At 38.3% G+C, this 17008-nt stretch overlaps 1 protein-coding gene and 1 long non-coding RNA gene across 3 annotated transcripts in view; both read right to left on the bottom strand.

Annotated features, from left to right (window-relative positions):
- Nucleotides 1–797: 797 nt before the first annotated feature.
- On the bottom strand, nucleotides 798–2910 carry LOC149561375 (uncharacterized). Of its 2 annotated transcripts, none has more exons than XR_016363426.1 (2): nucleotides 1742–2910; nucleotides 798–1362 (listed from the first exon to the last, which is right to left on the bottom strand). It is a non-coding gene; the product is annotated as an uncharacterized LOC149561375 (long non-coding RNA). The 2 variants fall into 2 exon arrangements; XR_016363427.1 differs by having other exon boundaries at nucleotides 798–1413; nucleotides 1742–1759.
- Nucleotides 2911–5789: 2879 nt separating this feature from the next.
- Nucleotides 5790–17008, bottom strand: part of LOC149561374 (uncharacterized) — a 33865-nt gene continuing 22646 nt past the window's right edge. The window contains exons 4-5 of the mRNA XM_089825113.1: nucleotides 6177–6248; nucleotides 5790–6067 (exon numbers count right to left, since the gene is read on the bottom strand). Coding sequence (XP_089681239.1) covers nucleotides 6030–6067; nucleotides 6177–6248 — 110 coding nt within the window. The 3' untranslated portion in view covers nucleotides 5790–6029. The remainder of the gene's footprint in view (nucleotides 6068–6176; nucleotides 6249–17008) is intronic.

Genomic DNA, 17008 nt, shown 5'->3' with positions numbered 1-17008 from the left:
CATGGGGATATTCTCGTATTCCTTCCAAACAGATCTCCTATTCCTTACAAACAGACACAACCAAGGTACATAAAACTATGTGAATATCTATTATTATTTAATAATCTAATTTATTAGTGATATTGTGAATTTCTAATATTCTCTTTATAAATATAAATATAAATGAAATATAATTTAAATATAATTATAAATATAAAACTTCTAAGAGAATATGTCATCTAAACAAAAGTCATTTGTATAGAAATTAAGTAGTGTTAATTCTATTATTAAAAATAAAGATAGATGTTATAATCAATTATTGTATTTGTTAGCAATGGACATGAGTTAAATTACTTAGTTTCTAATTAATATTGACTTTCTTATTTATACACTATAAAAGTCATTTGCCTTGATACTTTTGAGAATGTTATTATAGGAAAAGGGAGATTGATTTCAGAGTCGGACAGAGTTTGACATTTGTTCAAAAGCAACTTTGGATGAGGAGTGGCGGCAAACAGATTCATGCATGAAGAAGAAATACAACTAATGAATCAAATGCCCAAATGAAGGCACAAATGCTACCAACAGTTAATAAATTATCAGTGGATTGATAACTTTCCTCTGAATTTTGAGGACTCCTCCCTAGAAAGATTTACGACTTAAATAATAAATTATGTATTTAACCTGAAAACACAAAGATTTTTTAACATTCATCCATAAACATAATGTAATTACCAGATTCACTGACTTAAATAGAGATGAAAATAAACAAACAATCACAAGACTGTCTGGTCGACCATTTACATCATAGCGAATGATAAGAGAAAATATTATTTTATTCTACAATCGAAATACAGAAAATAAAGACTAATTTCCCATCCCCTAGTCACAAAAGCATTCCTTTCTTTTCCGTGGACGGGAAGAAGGAACACCCATATTCCCCCTTTTGCATATTTTAAGTTCTTTGCTATCAACAGGCTTTTTTAGTTTTAGTTTTCGCAACTGATTGCTGCCTTTTTTGGGTTTATCTCTTTTGTCAATTCACGGGGCTTTTTGTTTCATAACATTAAAGTTACTATGACAATTAAGATATTTCATAGTTTGAGAGAAATGTGCATATAAATCTTTTTGGAACAGGTGGCGTCTGAATAATCTGGTTACATGATAATCATGGTGACTGTGTTCAAATGATTGTGAACTCTTCATGCTACGCAAGGTCTTCTTTATTGGCTTGACTGGTATGTTCTGCCTTACCATGGTGCCTCACAGTGAATTTGAATGTGCCCACGGTGAGGTTTGTGGGTTCGACATGATCCGGCCCAAGCACTACATGTTTTGCCATCTGCATTGATTTGATAAAGGCACGGTTGAGATTTCCTTCACCTGTTATCATTAACCAAGATTGGACGGAGATAACTATCAGGTATACCATGTCTTCCATATATGCACAGTCATTACAGCAAATATCAGCCATTGTTTTATCTATACAAGACTCACAGCCATCCTTAAAAATCATATACTAATAGAAGAATTAAAATCATATACTAATAGAAGAATTAAGTAGAAGAATTAAGTTTGGGAAAAAAAAAATTATTTTGATTATTTAACACTTTAAGTCTAAAAACAAAGCTTAATATGTAATGTTTAAGCCGTTCTGTCAAACACATGGGTGTGTTCATATCTCAGAACATAGGTGATGATAGTTTCTCTAATTGACACCTCCACTTAGCATTTAATGCATGAAATATCTCTGATGGCATACCCGTAGCAGCGGCATATAAGTGTGTTTCCAATGTGCAAGTCCAATATGAATCGATTCGGCCATTGGGCGTGCATTTGGAATCTGTCTTTATCATTGACTTGTTCATGTCATGCAACTCATTCCTTTGCGGGTTGGATGCGAAATGGGATGTTTAGCAACATTGACAATGTCAAACAGTTACGCAGGTCCGCCTCCATTGCATTCTATCAATTCTCATCTTTGCTCACGAGAGTCTTGATTCTTGATAGACCTGATTCTTCTTCTTCGTATTCAACTATAAGCCTGCTAGCAGGCAACTCGATAATATGCATGGGAAGGTGGTGTCATCTTTCATTCTGGGAAGACAATCATTAACTTCCCGTTCCTAGCTATCATTGCTTATGTTTGGATATGGCTCCATCATCACAGTTGGCTTTCTGCTAACTAGTATTTTGTCAAACAGTTGGTGAACATTGTGCCTATGGAGTTCCATGTTGCTTTTATAGTATCCTCAACTCGAAGCTCGGGTTATGGAATGATTTCCATACTCCTATTTGATTACATAAGGCAATGCTTCTTTCCTTTTGATTTCTTACAGGCCCGACACTTCTATAATGCTGGAGTTTAAAGACAATAATGTAGAATCAAAATGATTCACACATATTTTATACGGATAGGTAGCACATGAATAATTGATTGCAGCAAACGAATTATGATGACTATGTTCTGCTAGCTGCCAAGTGCCCTTCTATTCTGCAATCCATTTGTATAGAATTCTCTTTGGACACCATATTTTCTTAATTGACAAATACATTGCTATTTCTGAGAGCCTGTATTTGGCACTTCAATATCTGAACTTTAAGCATCCAATACTGTAGAGTTGATTCTCTTGGCTATGTTGATACTTTGCCAAACAATTTGTAGCCATCCTTCGTGATGTTCTGACATCTCATGTAACGGTTGGATAATGCTTTAAGGTACATGTAGATATACAATCTGGATTATTGCATGACTTTGAGAATAGCCTTCATGGGAATCGAACTCAGACTTTGAACTTGAACCTCAAAGTTAAATTTCTAAACTTTGAACTGTGGTATGTGAACCCGCATGCCGAGATTTTGAATTGAACCTTGAACCTGAAAATGAACCATGTATCTGAACCTTGAACTTTGAATTTTTAACTTTGTGGTTCAAAGTTCAAGTTCAACACAATCTGGATGCCTTTTCATAGATAAAGCATTATTAGCAATTAAAATTAACTATATATAGGGACAATTTCATGTGTTTCCTTCCAAGGGACTAGTATCAAATTTTAAAATTGGGTGCTAAGGGCACGCCAACAAGGAGCTCATATGATTTATATTCAAAGGGAGTTTGAAAGTCCTTGTGTTTGACTATATTATTTTAATAGGCCCACCCTCATATGTGCATCATGAGGAAGTGACAAATTCCAAATGATTATCACTTGTATCTAAAGAAGTTATTGAAAGGTGACGATCTTTCAATAACTTAACCTTCTATCATGATAGACATTTTTACAATGTTTGAAATAAATCATAAAAGATTGTAAACTTGTATGGTGGATTAAGTTCCTTAGATAGATCATGGCTTTGTATTGTGATGGGCATCTTCTGTTGTCTAAGTATATTGCTATAAATGATAACTTGCATGGTGGATTAAATTCCTTAAACAAACCATGGTTGTTAATATAGTAAGCATTATGAGAATGTATGTGCACATACCTTATTAACATCTTGAGTACATGGTGAATACTATGCAAATTGATGTTCATGAGACCATTACACATAGTACTTGGTGAATATCATGCCACTTGATATTCAAGAGGCTTGATGTTTTGAAGGCCAATACGCGTGATATCAAATGAAATATCAAAATGGAGGATTTATTCTTATCGAAGATTTTTTCATTCCTAATACTATCACCATTTGTAGCCATCCTTCCTAATGTTCTGATATTTCATGTAAAGGTTGAATGATAATTTAAGGTACATGTAGATATACAATCTAGATTATTACGACTTCGAGAAAAGCCTTCATGGAAATCAAGGTCAGACTTTTAACCTTGAATTTGAACCTAAATGTCAAAGTTAAATTTTTTTAACTTTGAACCATGGTACATGAACCCACATGCCAAAATTTTGAATTGAACAGTGAACTTGAACTTGAACCATTCATCTTAACCTTCAAGCTTTGAACTTTGAACTTTGTGGTTCAAAGTTCAAGTTCACCACAATCTCAGGGCAATGTCTCTTCACAAATAAGGCTTTACAAAAGCATCATTATCAATTAAAATTAACAAGATATGGGGACAATTTTAGGGGTTTACTTCCAAGGGACTGGGATCAAATTTTAAAAAGTTGGGTGCTAAGGGCACGCCAACAAGGAGCTCATATGATTTATATTTAGAGTGAGTTTGAAAGTCCCTATGTTTGACTATATGATTTTAATGGGTCCACCCTCTGTGTACATCATGAGGAAGTGACAACTTCCAAATGATTATCACTTGTATATGAATAAGTTATTGAAATAACTTAGCCTTCTATCGTGATAGACATTTTACAATGTCTGAAATAAATCATAATAGATTGTAAACTTGCACAGTGGATTAAGTTCCTTAGAGAGAACATGGTCTTTTATTGTGATGGGCATCAATGATAACTTGCACAGTGGATTAAGTTCCTTAAACAAACCAATGGTTGTTAATATGGTAAGCATTATGAGAATGTGTGTGCACATACCTTACTAACATTTTGAGTACATGGTGAATATTATGCAAATTGATGTTCATGAGACCATTACACATAGTACTTTGTGAATATCATGTGACTTGATATTCAAGAGGCCATTACTCACAATACTTGGTGAATATCTTGCAACTCTACATTCAAAAGACCATTACACAAAGTACTTGGTGAATGTCATGTGACTTGACAACCAAGAGGCCATTACTCTTAATATCATTACTCATAGAATTTGGTGAATATCATATGTTGATATTTTGTTGGCCAATACTCATCATATCAAATGAGATATCAAAATGGAGGATTGCTTCTTATCAAAGATTTTGTCATTCCTAATATTGCCAATGGTGTAATATATTTCTTGTGTTTATCCTCCCTAACTAAGCGGGAGTATTAATGTTAGTGTAGTTCCAATTAGAAGCATGAACAATGATGACAAAGACCACATCAATCACCAAGGTTTCAGGATCCTCCATGCCTGCTTCCCAACAAAACTCCAAAACAATATAGCAAACAACACAAACACCTCGGTTCAATGGCATTTCAAGTGTAAGAGATCAAGCATACCCCTGACAAAAATAGTAAAGCCAAAGGAACATATTCCAATGACTTAAAAGACTCTTGACCAATTAGACAAAAGAAGTAAGAGATCAAGTATACACCCTACAAAAACGGTAAAGCCATGATTTAGGACTCTTGACCAATGAAACAAACAACCTCCTCATTTCTCGAAACAAATTTGTCATAAATGACAACAATCTCACCACAAACCTCATTCAATGAACTTAGGCATAACTATTATAAAATTATGATCTTATGGCAATTATAAAACATTCAGCTAACTGATCCAGACCTCAAATTTGGATATATGTATGTGTGTCATTGTAAATCTTCAATTCTCCACTACAAGCTGAAATAATATGTGATAAAATGAAAGGCTCCTAACTCTTTAATCACAATACACCAGACTTTAGCTTGCTCATTCCATAAGTGGTCTTAAAATTTGATGCCTGCGATCATTCAAATTCTTATATATCGGCATCAAAAGCTATTTCATTTATGTGGTGTATGTTTATCGTTCCAAATAAATAGATAACAATTAAATCAAAAATTCTAGATTTGATTAATATAAATTCATTAAAATTGATGATACTAAGCTATATAGATTTATGATTAGTCCGATCCAAATCTTCAACAACTTTATACTATTTATTTTTACAAAAACAATGAACAAGGTATTTTTTCCAAAAGTTATTGAGACAAAATACAAGCATAAATGCCTAATCAGACCTATCTAAGACAAAAATAGAAAACATGAACCAACATAATTCTTCTCTTACATTTTTCATTCATAATGTAATACAATAGAGCGGCATTCTTGTACAGCTCTAAATCAAAGATCAGAAACAGATCCTCCTAACATATCACTTAAAATTTCACAGCCACAAGAATCTCCATTGACAGTATGTAATATGACGAACAGGTCAAGGCTACAGGCAACATATATGCTTTGAAATGGGCCTTGAAGCTATCAGAGCCATATGAGTTCTAATGTCCATACTTCTGAAACTCCCATTCGCTGTTATCTGCAGACATTAGATGATACACAAGCCAGAATTGAGAAGAAACTAATAGAATAGCTTGTTAACCACTAAGCAATCTTTGTAACAGCAATAGAAGAAAAGCAGTTCCCACCTAAAGGACAGACTTGACGTGTCTTCAGCCACCTACTTATGCAGTGAAAGTGGAAGGCATGGTTGCATACGCCTGTTTTACAAATAGAAGGCAAATCAATGTTGTAGCATGTAGAAGTAATTTAAAATAAAACAGAAACATGTAATGAAACCTGATTCACTGTCCTCACTCAATGGCAAAGTTGGCATGGAAATGGCAAAGGCACAATCAACTTAGCTAGACAAGATAAATGCCTCAAAAAAATCCACTCAGAAACATGAATTTATAGCATAAAACAATCTCGCAGAGAACGTAGATTGGAGTCCAGACATTAGATTTTTGCAAGGTTACTGTAAGGCCCACCACATTTAAAAACTAATAAAGATGCCTCAAAAGCAATCCACTCGAAACATGAATTTATAGCATAAAACAATCTCACAGAAAGTAGATTGGACTCCTGACATTAGACTTTTGCAAGGTTACTGTAAGGAGCACCATATTTAAATAATAATAAAAATTCAAACAACTCATCAAAATACACAAAAGCATCTAATGTGTTTGATACAGATGTCTGGAGACATGAAATATGTTAAAATGAAGTACCCAATAATAATCTAATCAAAAGGAAATTACCTTACAATGGACTGCATGGTCGAGTACCATGAGAACATAATGCACAAAAACAAGATAACCATCTTGACAAGAACTGCTTGAACCTGTAAAGACTAAAGCAAAAGTGTGGACAAGAAAATTGTCAGAGCATGTTACCACCCTCCTACAAAGTTGTTACACTTCCGCAGAGTCCTTCGTGACAGGAAACATTACCCAACCCAGCACGATGAAGTCTAACAATGGGAAACTGACAAGAGAATGGAATTTGTGTAGCATGATATATCCACATTTCTACACTAATGTAATACTATCATGGCACACGAGATGCATTGAACACGTGTAATCAAGGGCAACAACCTTGCTTAACTATCAACAAAAACATTTGAAACCGCAGTTTTATCTTGACCACCATTATTTAAAAAATGACCTCTAATTTATTCCTAGTCCACGTAACTGTCCATGTGCAGTAAACTAAATTTTATAAAAATTTCAAAGTCCACAATTTGAAGTGCTTTTTCTTTACTGCCATTTGTTTGGATGATTAAGGATCCAGTCAGAGGCCAAGTTACTTCCTGCGCTTTGCTTCCCGGGGGTTTCATCAAAGCAATGAGAAACAGAGAAATTCAACGTTAAACAGTGTAAGGGCTGGAGTGCCAATGGTGGCATGGTCCATGGCATTCAATCAATTTTTGAATGCCAGATTGGTAATAGAGCAGTTGGAGATTGGGCAGATCTGCCAGGGGTTTGATGCCATTCCGAATAGACACTGTGCAAAACACCGTAAAGGAAAGCCATGACAGAGGAAGATGGAGAAGATTTGAGTCAATGCACATTGCAACTTAACGAATCCATTAATGAAGTGCGCTGTAACTCGAGCATTAAAGCCTTTGTATCTTACATCCTCAGCCTTGGTTACGGTGAAAGTAAGTGAACATATTTTATTCAGGTGTAATACCTAGTCACTTGCTGATGAAAGAACTCTAAATTTATGCATCAGAATGTAACACAGCAAAATTATATTTATCAAAGTTATAATATGAAATGCCAATTTAACATATCTTCTTGTATCCCCAAATTTATGCAGCCATTAACTTTTAAGCTAAGTTACCAATAACATTTAAGCTAAGTTACCAATTTGGATGCGGATTCCGAAGTGGATATGGGATGCAGGGGATTTTTTCTTGGATGCGGAAGTGGGAGGAAACATATATATATATATACATATGCTTGATAAATTTCTTAGTGTTTATTGCTTTTGGAATTAGCTTGCCATTGCAACTCTAACAGTACCCTGGCAACCATTTCTTTTTCAAGCTTTAATATTTTTTTTAGATTTCACGCCTTTGCCAGATTATGGGAAGCCAAAAAAAAGGCCATCATTGAAAAGAATATGATTATTGGCTTCTCTGGCCAGAGTTCTTTTATTTTTTATTGAAGCACGAAATCCAAAAACATGTGGGACAACAATTGATGAAACACTGGAACAGTCCAGATTCTTTAGGCTTAACACCCAATCACAATGTCTTGCTTTCCTGGGTGATGACAATTACAATTAGTTGAACCGATTATAATCATTTTGACTATGCAATGCTTCGCTGCCAAGGTATTTACTCCAATGCTTGCATTCCTCTTGTGGATCTGTGTATTCTGACCTCCAATTATACCTTCACGACCCCTTACAATATAATTTCTTTGAGCTGAATTCATTTACTGCCACCTGAAGCTCCTCTCTTACTCCACATTTATAGTGCTTCTATGCAGCATGCTCTCTTGTGTCTGCCACCAATGCTACCATTGCATCCATTCTTTGAAGCAGGATCTCATTATCATCGTTTTTTTGGGTCTTTTCGCCGCTGGGCCCACGTAAACGCATCCGGGAGCCTGCGGCTGGATTCCGGCCAGCTTCTGCAGGGCTTCCGGACGCGTCCAGAATCTGTCCACATGCGGACGCCTAGCCTATACCAGACAAATCGGTATCTTAGCTTTTAAGTATGTTAGAACAGTATTGTAATATAATTTGGTCAGTGGAATGTAAATCTTGTCCTTTAAAAACTCAAATAGAACATTTCTCAATTAGTAGACAGTATGGTAGAGCTGATTTCATTTTACATGGACGAGTACAGCACTAATAGTTTACTGCATTTTTATCTATCAAAAAAAATTAGTTTACTGCATTTTTATCTATCAAAAAAAACTAGTTAACTGTTTTTTTTGATATTTTACTTATTTTAAGGGCTTAACTCCTATTACTGTAGTGGAACACAAAGAATGCATGATAACACTTAAAGGCCCGTTTGATTGCAGGAATTGCCAAATGCGGCAATCAGCTATGCTGAAAATAAGCTTACTTCTGGAATTCACACATTCATAAAATGATTTCCGGAATATCACTCTGACCTGTTTGGTTGACCTAGAAGAGGAGTCAGAAGAGGCATTTTTTGTGTGGTTTTAAGAATTGGAATTGGAATTGGAATGTATATGTTTAGCAAGTACTGATTTCTATATCAACTGGGGATAGTTACAGTGCCCATCTAAACACAAGACAGTAAAAGAATACCAAGCTGAGCAAGATGCAGATATAGGAGTCACAATACCCGCTCAGCTTGGAAAAAAATGGAGGAAAAATGCTCTGCAAACAAAATGACTGGATAACATCTTCGGCACTGTGGTAAGAGAGAGCTATTCAAACTTGGGCATCTGATGTGGGGGCAGAGCAAGGAAGGCATGAACACCATTTCTGTCACAATTGTTGGGAAGCAACAGAATAAGATTCACCATTACATTGATAACAGGACATAAAACAGGGGCTCTCCCCATGGGTATGTAATGGACACCCTTGGATGTCCCAAAAAACTAAACCAAATTGCTGAAAGGAATTATGTCAAACAGTTTGCATTCAACTTCTTAAAACCCCTTATAACTCTGGAAGTCAAACATTTATTTGTTTGTTGTGTTTCGTGCATGGAATTGGTATCATACAACATAAACAAGAAAGAAACTACAATAATATGCGAAGTGGAAATGAACTGCTGCTAATAAAATGTTATTTTCAGAATTCATAAAACCAAATACATGGCAGATTTATCAACTCACTAATTACTTCAGCAATATTGCCATAATACTCCAGCCCATGCTTACGAACTTTCTGCTACAATACTTTGTCCTCCAATCAGTCCACTACCTTCATAATACCATTCTCTCCAAGCGGCATAAGCGTCGGACAAGTAGTGAAGAAGATATGAGCAAAACATCAAATATGCCTGTAGCCGGAAATGCAACTAAACTGCCTGATAATGAAGCCAATAAGAAAGAATTTCAAAGGCCAAACCCCAAGGGAATGACATCTAGAATGTTACAAGAGAGGATAGACGTCCTCAAATGCCAAGAACAAAGCTGCAACTCACACACCAATTTCTTCTCATATTCAACCCGTCTAATGAAGCTACAAATGCTTCCTTTTATTCTATTCCCACGGGTCCGCTCAACTCATATCGGCAATGTGGGATAAAGATGTGTAATATAAAACATATATTAAAATACCCCTTATGTCTCCCTTGGGTACACATCACCATAAAATAAATATTAAAGTAACACTTTAATATTTTACAATTAAATTAGACGTTACTTTAATAAAACTTCAGGCATTAAAATGTATTAGCAATCGGACTCCGAATAATGCGAGTGATAGCTCATCGGAAAGCTCTCACCGAGGAGTATCAAATCCAATCACCAAAATTGACCTGCACTGTGTCCTGCTGACTTACTAAAAATAGTAAGTATGCCTGAAACTGAGTAAATCAACTTCGTTTTGGCCCAAACTGGAAATGACTAGGCCAAAACACTCCAAGATCCCATTAAACCCTTCGTTAGCCCTCGGGACCATGTAGAACAAGGCTAACGCACACACACTTGGTCAACTGCTAAAATGGGGACATTACAGTCCGCCCCCCTTGAAATTGCTTGTCCTCAAGCAATCTCAGTCCAGCCTGCTGAATAACCTGCTCACTCTCCCATGTAGAATCTTCCTCCGGCAGATCTTTCCATCTGACCAAATACTCCTTCACTATCCTATTTCTAAGCTTCCTCTCTCTGGTATCCAGAATAGCCTCAGGTACTAACACAAGCTTCCCCTCCTCATCCAAAGGGGGTAAATCTGCAGAAGGCACTACACTCTGACCAATGGCTTTCTTAAGCCTAGACACATGAAACACGTTGTGCACTCGATTGCCCTCTGGAAGCTCAAGCTCATAGGCGACTTTGCCCACTTTGCAAATCACCCTGTAGGGACCATAAAATCTACGTTTCAACTTTTCAGCTCCGCTCTTCTTGAGCAATGACTGTCTATATGGTTGTAGCCTCAAGTAAACCATATCCCCTACCTCGAAACTGCGCTCTATTCGGTGCTGATCAGCATACAATTTCTGTTGATTCTGGGCCTGTTGTATATTCTCTTTGAGCACTTTCAGGATGTCCTGACTATCCTGCAATAAGTTTTTGGCTTTGGGCACTCTACTGTCCCCCAAAACTAAATCCATGAAGCTAGGTGCTTCATAACCATAGAGTGCCATGAAAGGAGTCATCTTGATGGACATATGATAAGTGGTGTTATAACAATACTCTCCCATATGCAACCATCTGATCCAAGCCTTTTGTTGTGTAATTACATAGTTCCTCAAATATCCTTCCACCCATTTATTCACAATCTCTGTTTGCCCATCTGTTTGCGGATGATAACTAGTGCTAGGTGTAAGATCTGTACCACACAACCTAAACAACTCTTGCCAAAAAACACTCATAAACTTACTATCCCGGTCGCTGACAATGAATCTGGGCAACCCATGTAACCTGAATATCTCTTTAAAGAAAAGATCTGCCACCTGTGTTGCTGTGTAAGTGGACGGAATAGCAATGAAGTGAGCAAACTTCGTCAAGCGGTCCACCACCACATAGATGCAATCCCTTCCCTGCACTCGTGGTAAACCAGTGATGAAGTCCATCGAAATACTTTCCCATTTCCTATCAGGAATGGGCAAGGGCTGTAATAAACCTGCAAGAAATGTGTGTTCTCCCTTATTCTGTTGACAAACCACACACTCCCTGACATACCTCTGAACATCATCCTTGAGCCCTTTCCATGAAAACCGCTCTCGGATCTGCCTGTAGGTCTTGAAGACCCCCGGATGTCTAGCTGTGGGTGCATCATGAAATGCCTTCAGTATCGCCTCTCTCAAATGTGATGAAGGAATCAAATAAACCCTGTCCTGAACTCTGATCAATCCATCTATCACCTCATAGTGATCATCCTGTATGGTACCTGAAATCAATCCAGAAGCCCAAGCATCTCCGACATACTCTTCTATAATCCGATCTCTCTAATCTCCTGAAATCTCTGCCAGAGCACATAAGTGAGGTCTCTGAGATAAGGCATCAGCCACCACATTTTTCTTACCTTTGACAAACTCTATGTCAAAGTCATAAGCCTGCAATTTAGTCACCCATTTTTGTTGCCGGTCATTAAGATCACGCTGGCTCATGAAGTATTTAATACTGTTGTGATCAGTCTTGATCACAAAACGTCCACCTACCAAATATGATCGAAATTTGGCCAATGCATGCATTATGGCCAACATCTCCCGGTCATAGACAGAATAACTTTTCTCAACTCCTCGGAGCTTCCTACTCTCGAATGCAATGGGATGCTTCTCCTGTATCAATACTGCTCCAATCCCATCACCTGATGCATCACAATGAAGCTCAAAAGGCTTCGTGAAATCCGGTAGAGCTAGAACTGGACATGAAGACATTACCTGCTTGAAATGCTCAAAACACCTCTATGCTGCCCCTGTCCACACGAAGGCTCCTTTCCTGGTAAGATCTGTCAAGGGTGTAGCAATCTGTGAGAATCCCTTAACAAACCTCCTATAAAAACCACATAAACCAAAGAATCCCTTAAGCTGTGTAAGGTTTGTGGGAGTAGGCCATTCTACAATAGCTCTAATCTTTTCGAGATCAACCCGAACGCCATTTGCACTAATGATATGCCCCAGGTAAAGGAGCTCAGTCATGCCAAACTCACATTTAGATTCCTTGGCATACAATGACTCTCTCTCCAAAATAGATAACACCTCCTCTAGATGATGTAAGTGCTCCTCCCATGTCTTACTGAAGACCAAGATGTCATCAAAGAAGATCAAGACAAATCTCCTCAGCTGCTTCTTGAATACCTGGTTCATACAACTTTGAAATGTAGCAGGTGCATTGGTTAGACCAAATGGCATAACCATGAACTCAAAGTGGCCATAGTGACATCGGAAGGCTGTTTTCTCAATGTCCTTTGCTCTCATCCTGATCTGATGGTATCCGGATCGCAAATCAATTTTGGTGAAGAAGCATGCCCCATGCAACTCATCAATCAGCTCATCAATCCTAGGAATGGGATACCTGTTTTTAATTGTTTTCTTATTCAGTGCCCTGTAATCGATGCACATGCGCATCGTCCCATCCTTCTTCTTTACCAATACTACTGCTGAAGCAAAAGGGCTCTTACTGGGCCTGATATGCCCCATCTCCAACAAATCCTTAATCGCCTTCTCTATCTCATCCTTGTGTTTCTTAGGATGACGATAGGGAGTAATCATAACTGGTTTGGCTCCCTCCTCGAGCTCAATAACATGTTCCATCCCTCTGTCAGGAGGAACCCCATGAGGAATATCGCTAAATACTTTAGCGTGTCTATCAAGTATCTTCTGGACATCTAGTGGATGACTCTTTTCTTGTGGCTCTGGTGAAGTTGGCATAATGTGGCACTCTGTCGCCCACTCTGTGTCATCATGACGAAAAAGTCTCTGCATTCTCCTCAAGGACACTACTCTGCAACCTCCATCTGAAAGCCCTCTAAGTACCACAGTTCTGCCCTCATGCTGGAATCTCATCTCCAATTTCGCTAGATTGAGTGTGAACTCAACTAGTGAAGCCATCCATGTCATGCCGAGGATGACATCATAATCTCCCATGTCCACAACATAGAACTCATCCTCCAACTCGTAGCCATCTCCAAACCTGATGCGAAGATTAGATATCTTCCGAGTGCATAATAACTTATCACCGTTAGCCACCATGACTCTAAACCCATCATGCTCCTCTGTCTGTAACCCTCTCCTGGCTACCAACTGTGCATCTATGAAGTTATGTGTAGCCCCAGTGTCAATAAGAGATATCACTTTCTGCCCCTGGATAGTACCCCTGACCTTAAATGTGATTGCCTTTTGGGCCCCTGTCAAGCGTGCCAACGATCTATCATCCTTAGGAATGTTGCTCTCCTCTATAGTGTTACCCTCATCTGAATCGGAGTGCTGATCCTCCCCTTCTGACTCTGACTCTTCTGCTGAAAAATACTCCATTTGATTTGCCTTAGCCTTGAGAGAACATTTATGAGATAAGTCCCAAGGCTCTCTACAATGGAAGCACAGCTTCTTCTTTCGAAGTTCATTTAAGGTTTCATTTTCTAGTCCTTTTGATCCTTCTTTGGGTTTGCTATACTCTTTCTGAAATGATTTTTTGTCTTTGTCCTTGCGGTAGGAAGAATCTGTTGAATGGTTTTTTCCTCTGTATACCGAAGGGGCTAAATCTCGTGCCTTTTTAGTTGCTTCAGCTAACGTGAGTGGATCATGTCTCTTCACCCAACCTCGTAATGGATCAGCAAGACCATCACAAAATAACACCACCAATCTCCTAGGAGAGATATCAGTAAACTCGGCAATGTAAGCATCCACAAAACCTGACTGTTTTAACTGTGCTAGCTCCTTGAAATGTAACTCGGGATCCTTAGTGTCAAATCTCCCAATCAATGTTTCGGTGAATTCCTCATAGGATGTAATTTGATTATGCCCCAAAGTCACCATGCCATGATGCCACCATTCATGTGCAACACCATCCAAGTGCATAGCCGCATACTTGATAGCCTCCTCCTCAGGCATAGGATTTAGCTGCAAGTATGTATCTACCTTGTGCACCCAAGCTCGTGCAGTCATCTTCCCTGAAGCATCATAATAAGGTAAAGAAAGTTTTCCAACTTTATTCCTCAGCTCAAAGTTTTGATTCCTCCCTCCTGCTTTAGGCATGTGTCTCATCCTCAAGTCCATATAATCTCTAAGAGAAATATCCGCCTGAAACTCTGGTCCACTAGCCTCCCAGTCCCTCCTGAACTGATCCTGTAACCCGGTAATCTGCGGTTCGTTTACTGGTTGAACCGGATCTCTGGGTGGAAAAGTGGGTAGAAGAGGTCTTGAGCTCGCAGTCCGTGCTGGGCGTGCAACGTGTCTAAAGTTATCAGCCTCATTCCCATTGTTGCCATGTCCATTATTACCATTAATGTTATTCTCAGGACCATTGTTGTTGCCTTGGCCTTCATGGTTATTGTTTCCCCCGTTGTTATTGTTTCTCTCGTTGTTATTGTTTCTGTTGTTGGCATCACCTGGATTAATATTGACACCCATCTGTCTAGCCATGAGTTGCAACATCATGTCCATTCGCCTATTCTGCTCCTGCTGCATACGCTGCCCCTGCTCTAATGTATCCAGTAACTGTCGAAACAGTACCTCCCCCTGATCTGGACCAGCATTTCTGCCTCCGCCTAATCCTGTATTCCTGTCATCTCGATCACCCATATTATTGTCCTGATCACAGAATATCTCCTCTGTGTCTGTATGGTTGAATTCAATGTCCCCCTGCATGGATGTACTAGACTGTTTGCTTTGCAAGTCTGAAATCCTATTTTGTCTTGCTCTGGTATCGCGGAAATTATAAGACCCCTGTCGCATGCTCAAACATAAATGCTTACCCTGTGTTTTTTACTTACTTTTTCCCTCTATCCGGCTGTTCCAAATTCCCTATAAGACCTCCACAGGATGGCAGGACTTATAGCTTTGATACCACTGTAATGGACACCCTTGGATGTCCCAAAAAACTAAACCAAATTGCTGAAAGGAATTATGTCAAACAGTTTGCATTCAACTTCTTAAAACCCCTTATAACTCTGGAAATCAAACATTTATTTGTTTGTTGTGTTTCGTGCATGGAATTGGTATCATACAACATAAACAAGAAAGAAACTACAATAATATGCGAAGTGGAAATGAACTGCTGCTAATAAAATGTTATTTTCAGAATTCATAAAACCAAATACATGGCAGATTTATCGACTCACTAATTACTTCAGCAATATTGCCATAATACTCCAGCCCATGCTTACGAACTTGCTGCTACAATACTTTGTCCTCCAATCAGTCCACTACCTTCATAATACCATTCTCTCCAAGCGGCATAAGCGTCGGACAAGTAGTGAAGAAGATATGAGCAAAATATCAAATCTGCCTGTAGCCGGAAATGCAACTAAACTGCCTGATAATGAAGCCAATAAGAAAGAATTCCAAAGGCCAAACCCCAAGGGAATGACGTCTAGAATGTTACAAGAGAGGATAGACGTCCTCAAATGCCAAGAACAAAGCTGCAACTCACACACCAATTTCTTCTCATATTCAACCTGTCTAATGAAGCTACAAATGCTTCCTTTTATTCTATTCCCACGGGTCCGCTCAACTCATATCGGCAATGTGGGATAAAGATGTGTAATATAAAACATATATTAAAATACCCCTTATGTCTCCCTTGGGTACACATCACCATAAAATAAATATTAAAGTAACACTTTAATATTTTACAATTAAATTAGACGTTACTTTAATAAAACTTCAGGCATTAAAATGTATTAGCAATCGGACTCCGAATAATGCGAGTGATAGCTCATCGGAAAGCTCTCACCGAGGAGTATCGAATCCAATCACCAAAATTGACCTGCACTGTGTCCTGCCGACTTTCTAAAAATAGTAAGTATGCCTGAAACTGAGTAAATCAACTTCGTTTTGGCCCAAACTGGAAATGACTAGGCCAAAACACTCCAAGATCCTATTAAACCCTTCGTTAGCCCTCGGGACCATGTAAAACAAGGCTAACGCACACACACTTGGTCAACTGCTAAAATGGGGACATTACAGGGTATCCCAGATGTTCAAATCTGAGCCTCAGCCATGACAACATAAAAAAAGTTTCCTAGAGTTCGAGGAAGCCCCTTGTTTACCTGCAGCCAATCTATTGTCAACCTCACATATTCATTGCTCACTCTGTCAATCACCTCTTTCAATCTCTCCACACAGAAACAGAGAGACCCATTGTTCAACTCTCCC

Source organism: Cupressus sempervirens, chromosome 4, assembly GCF_028749045.1.
Source record: "Cupressus sempervirens isolate cs-2001-9-10 chromosome 4, ASM2874904v1, whole genome shotgun sequence".
NCBI classification, from domain to species: Eukaryota; Viridiplantae; Streptophyta; class Pinopsida; order Cupressales; family Cupressaceae; genus Cupressus; species Cupressus sempervirens.
Note: the sequence above shows the minus strand (reverse complement) of the source record. Positions and strands in the feature narration are given on the sequence as shown.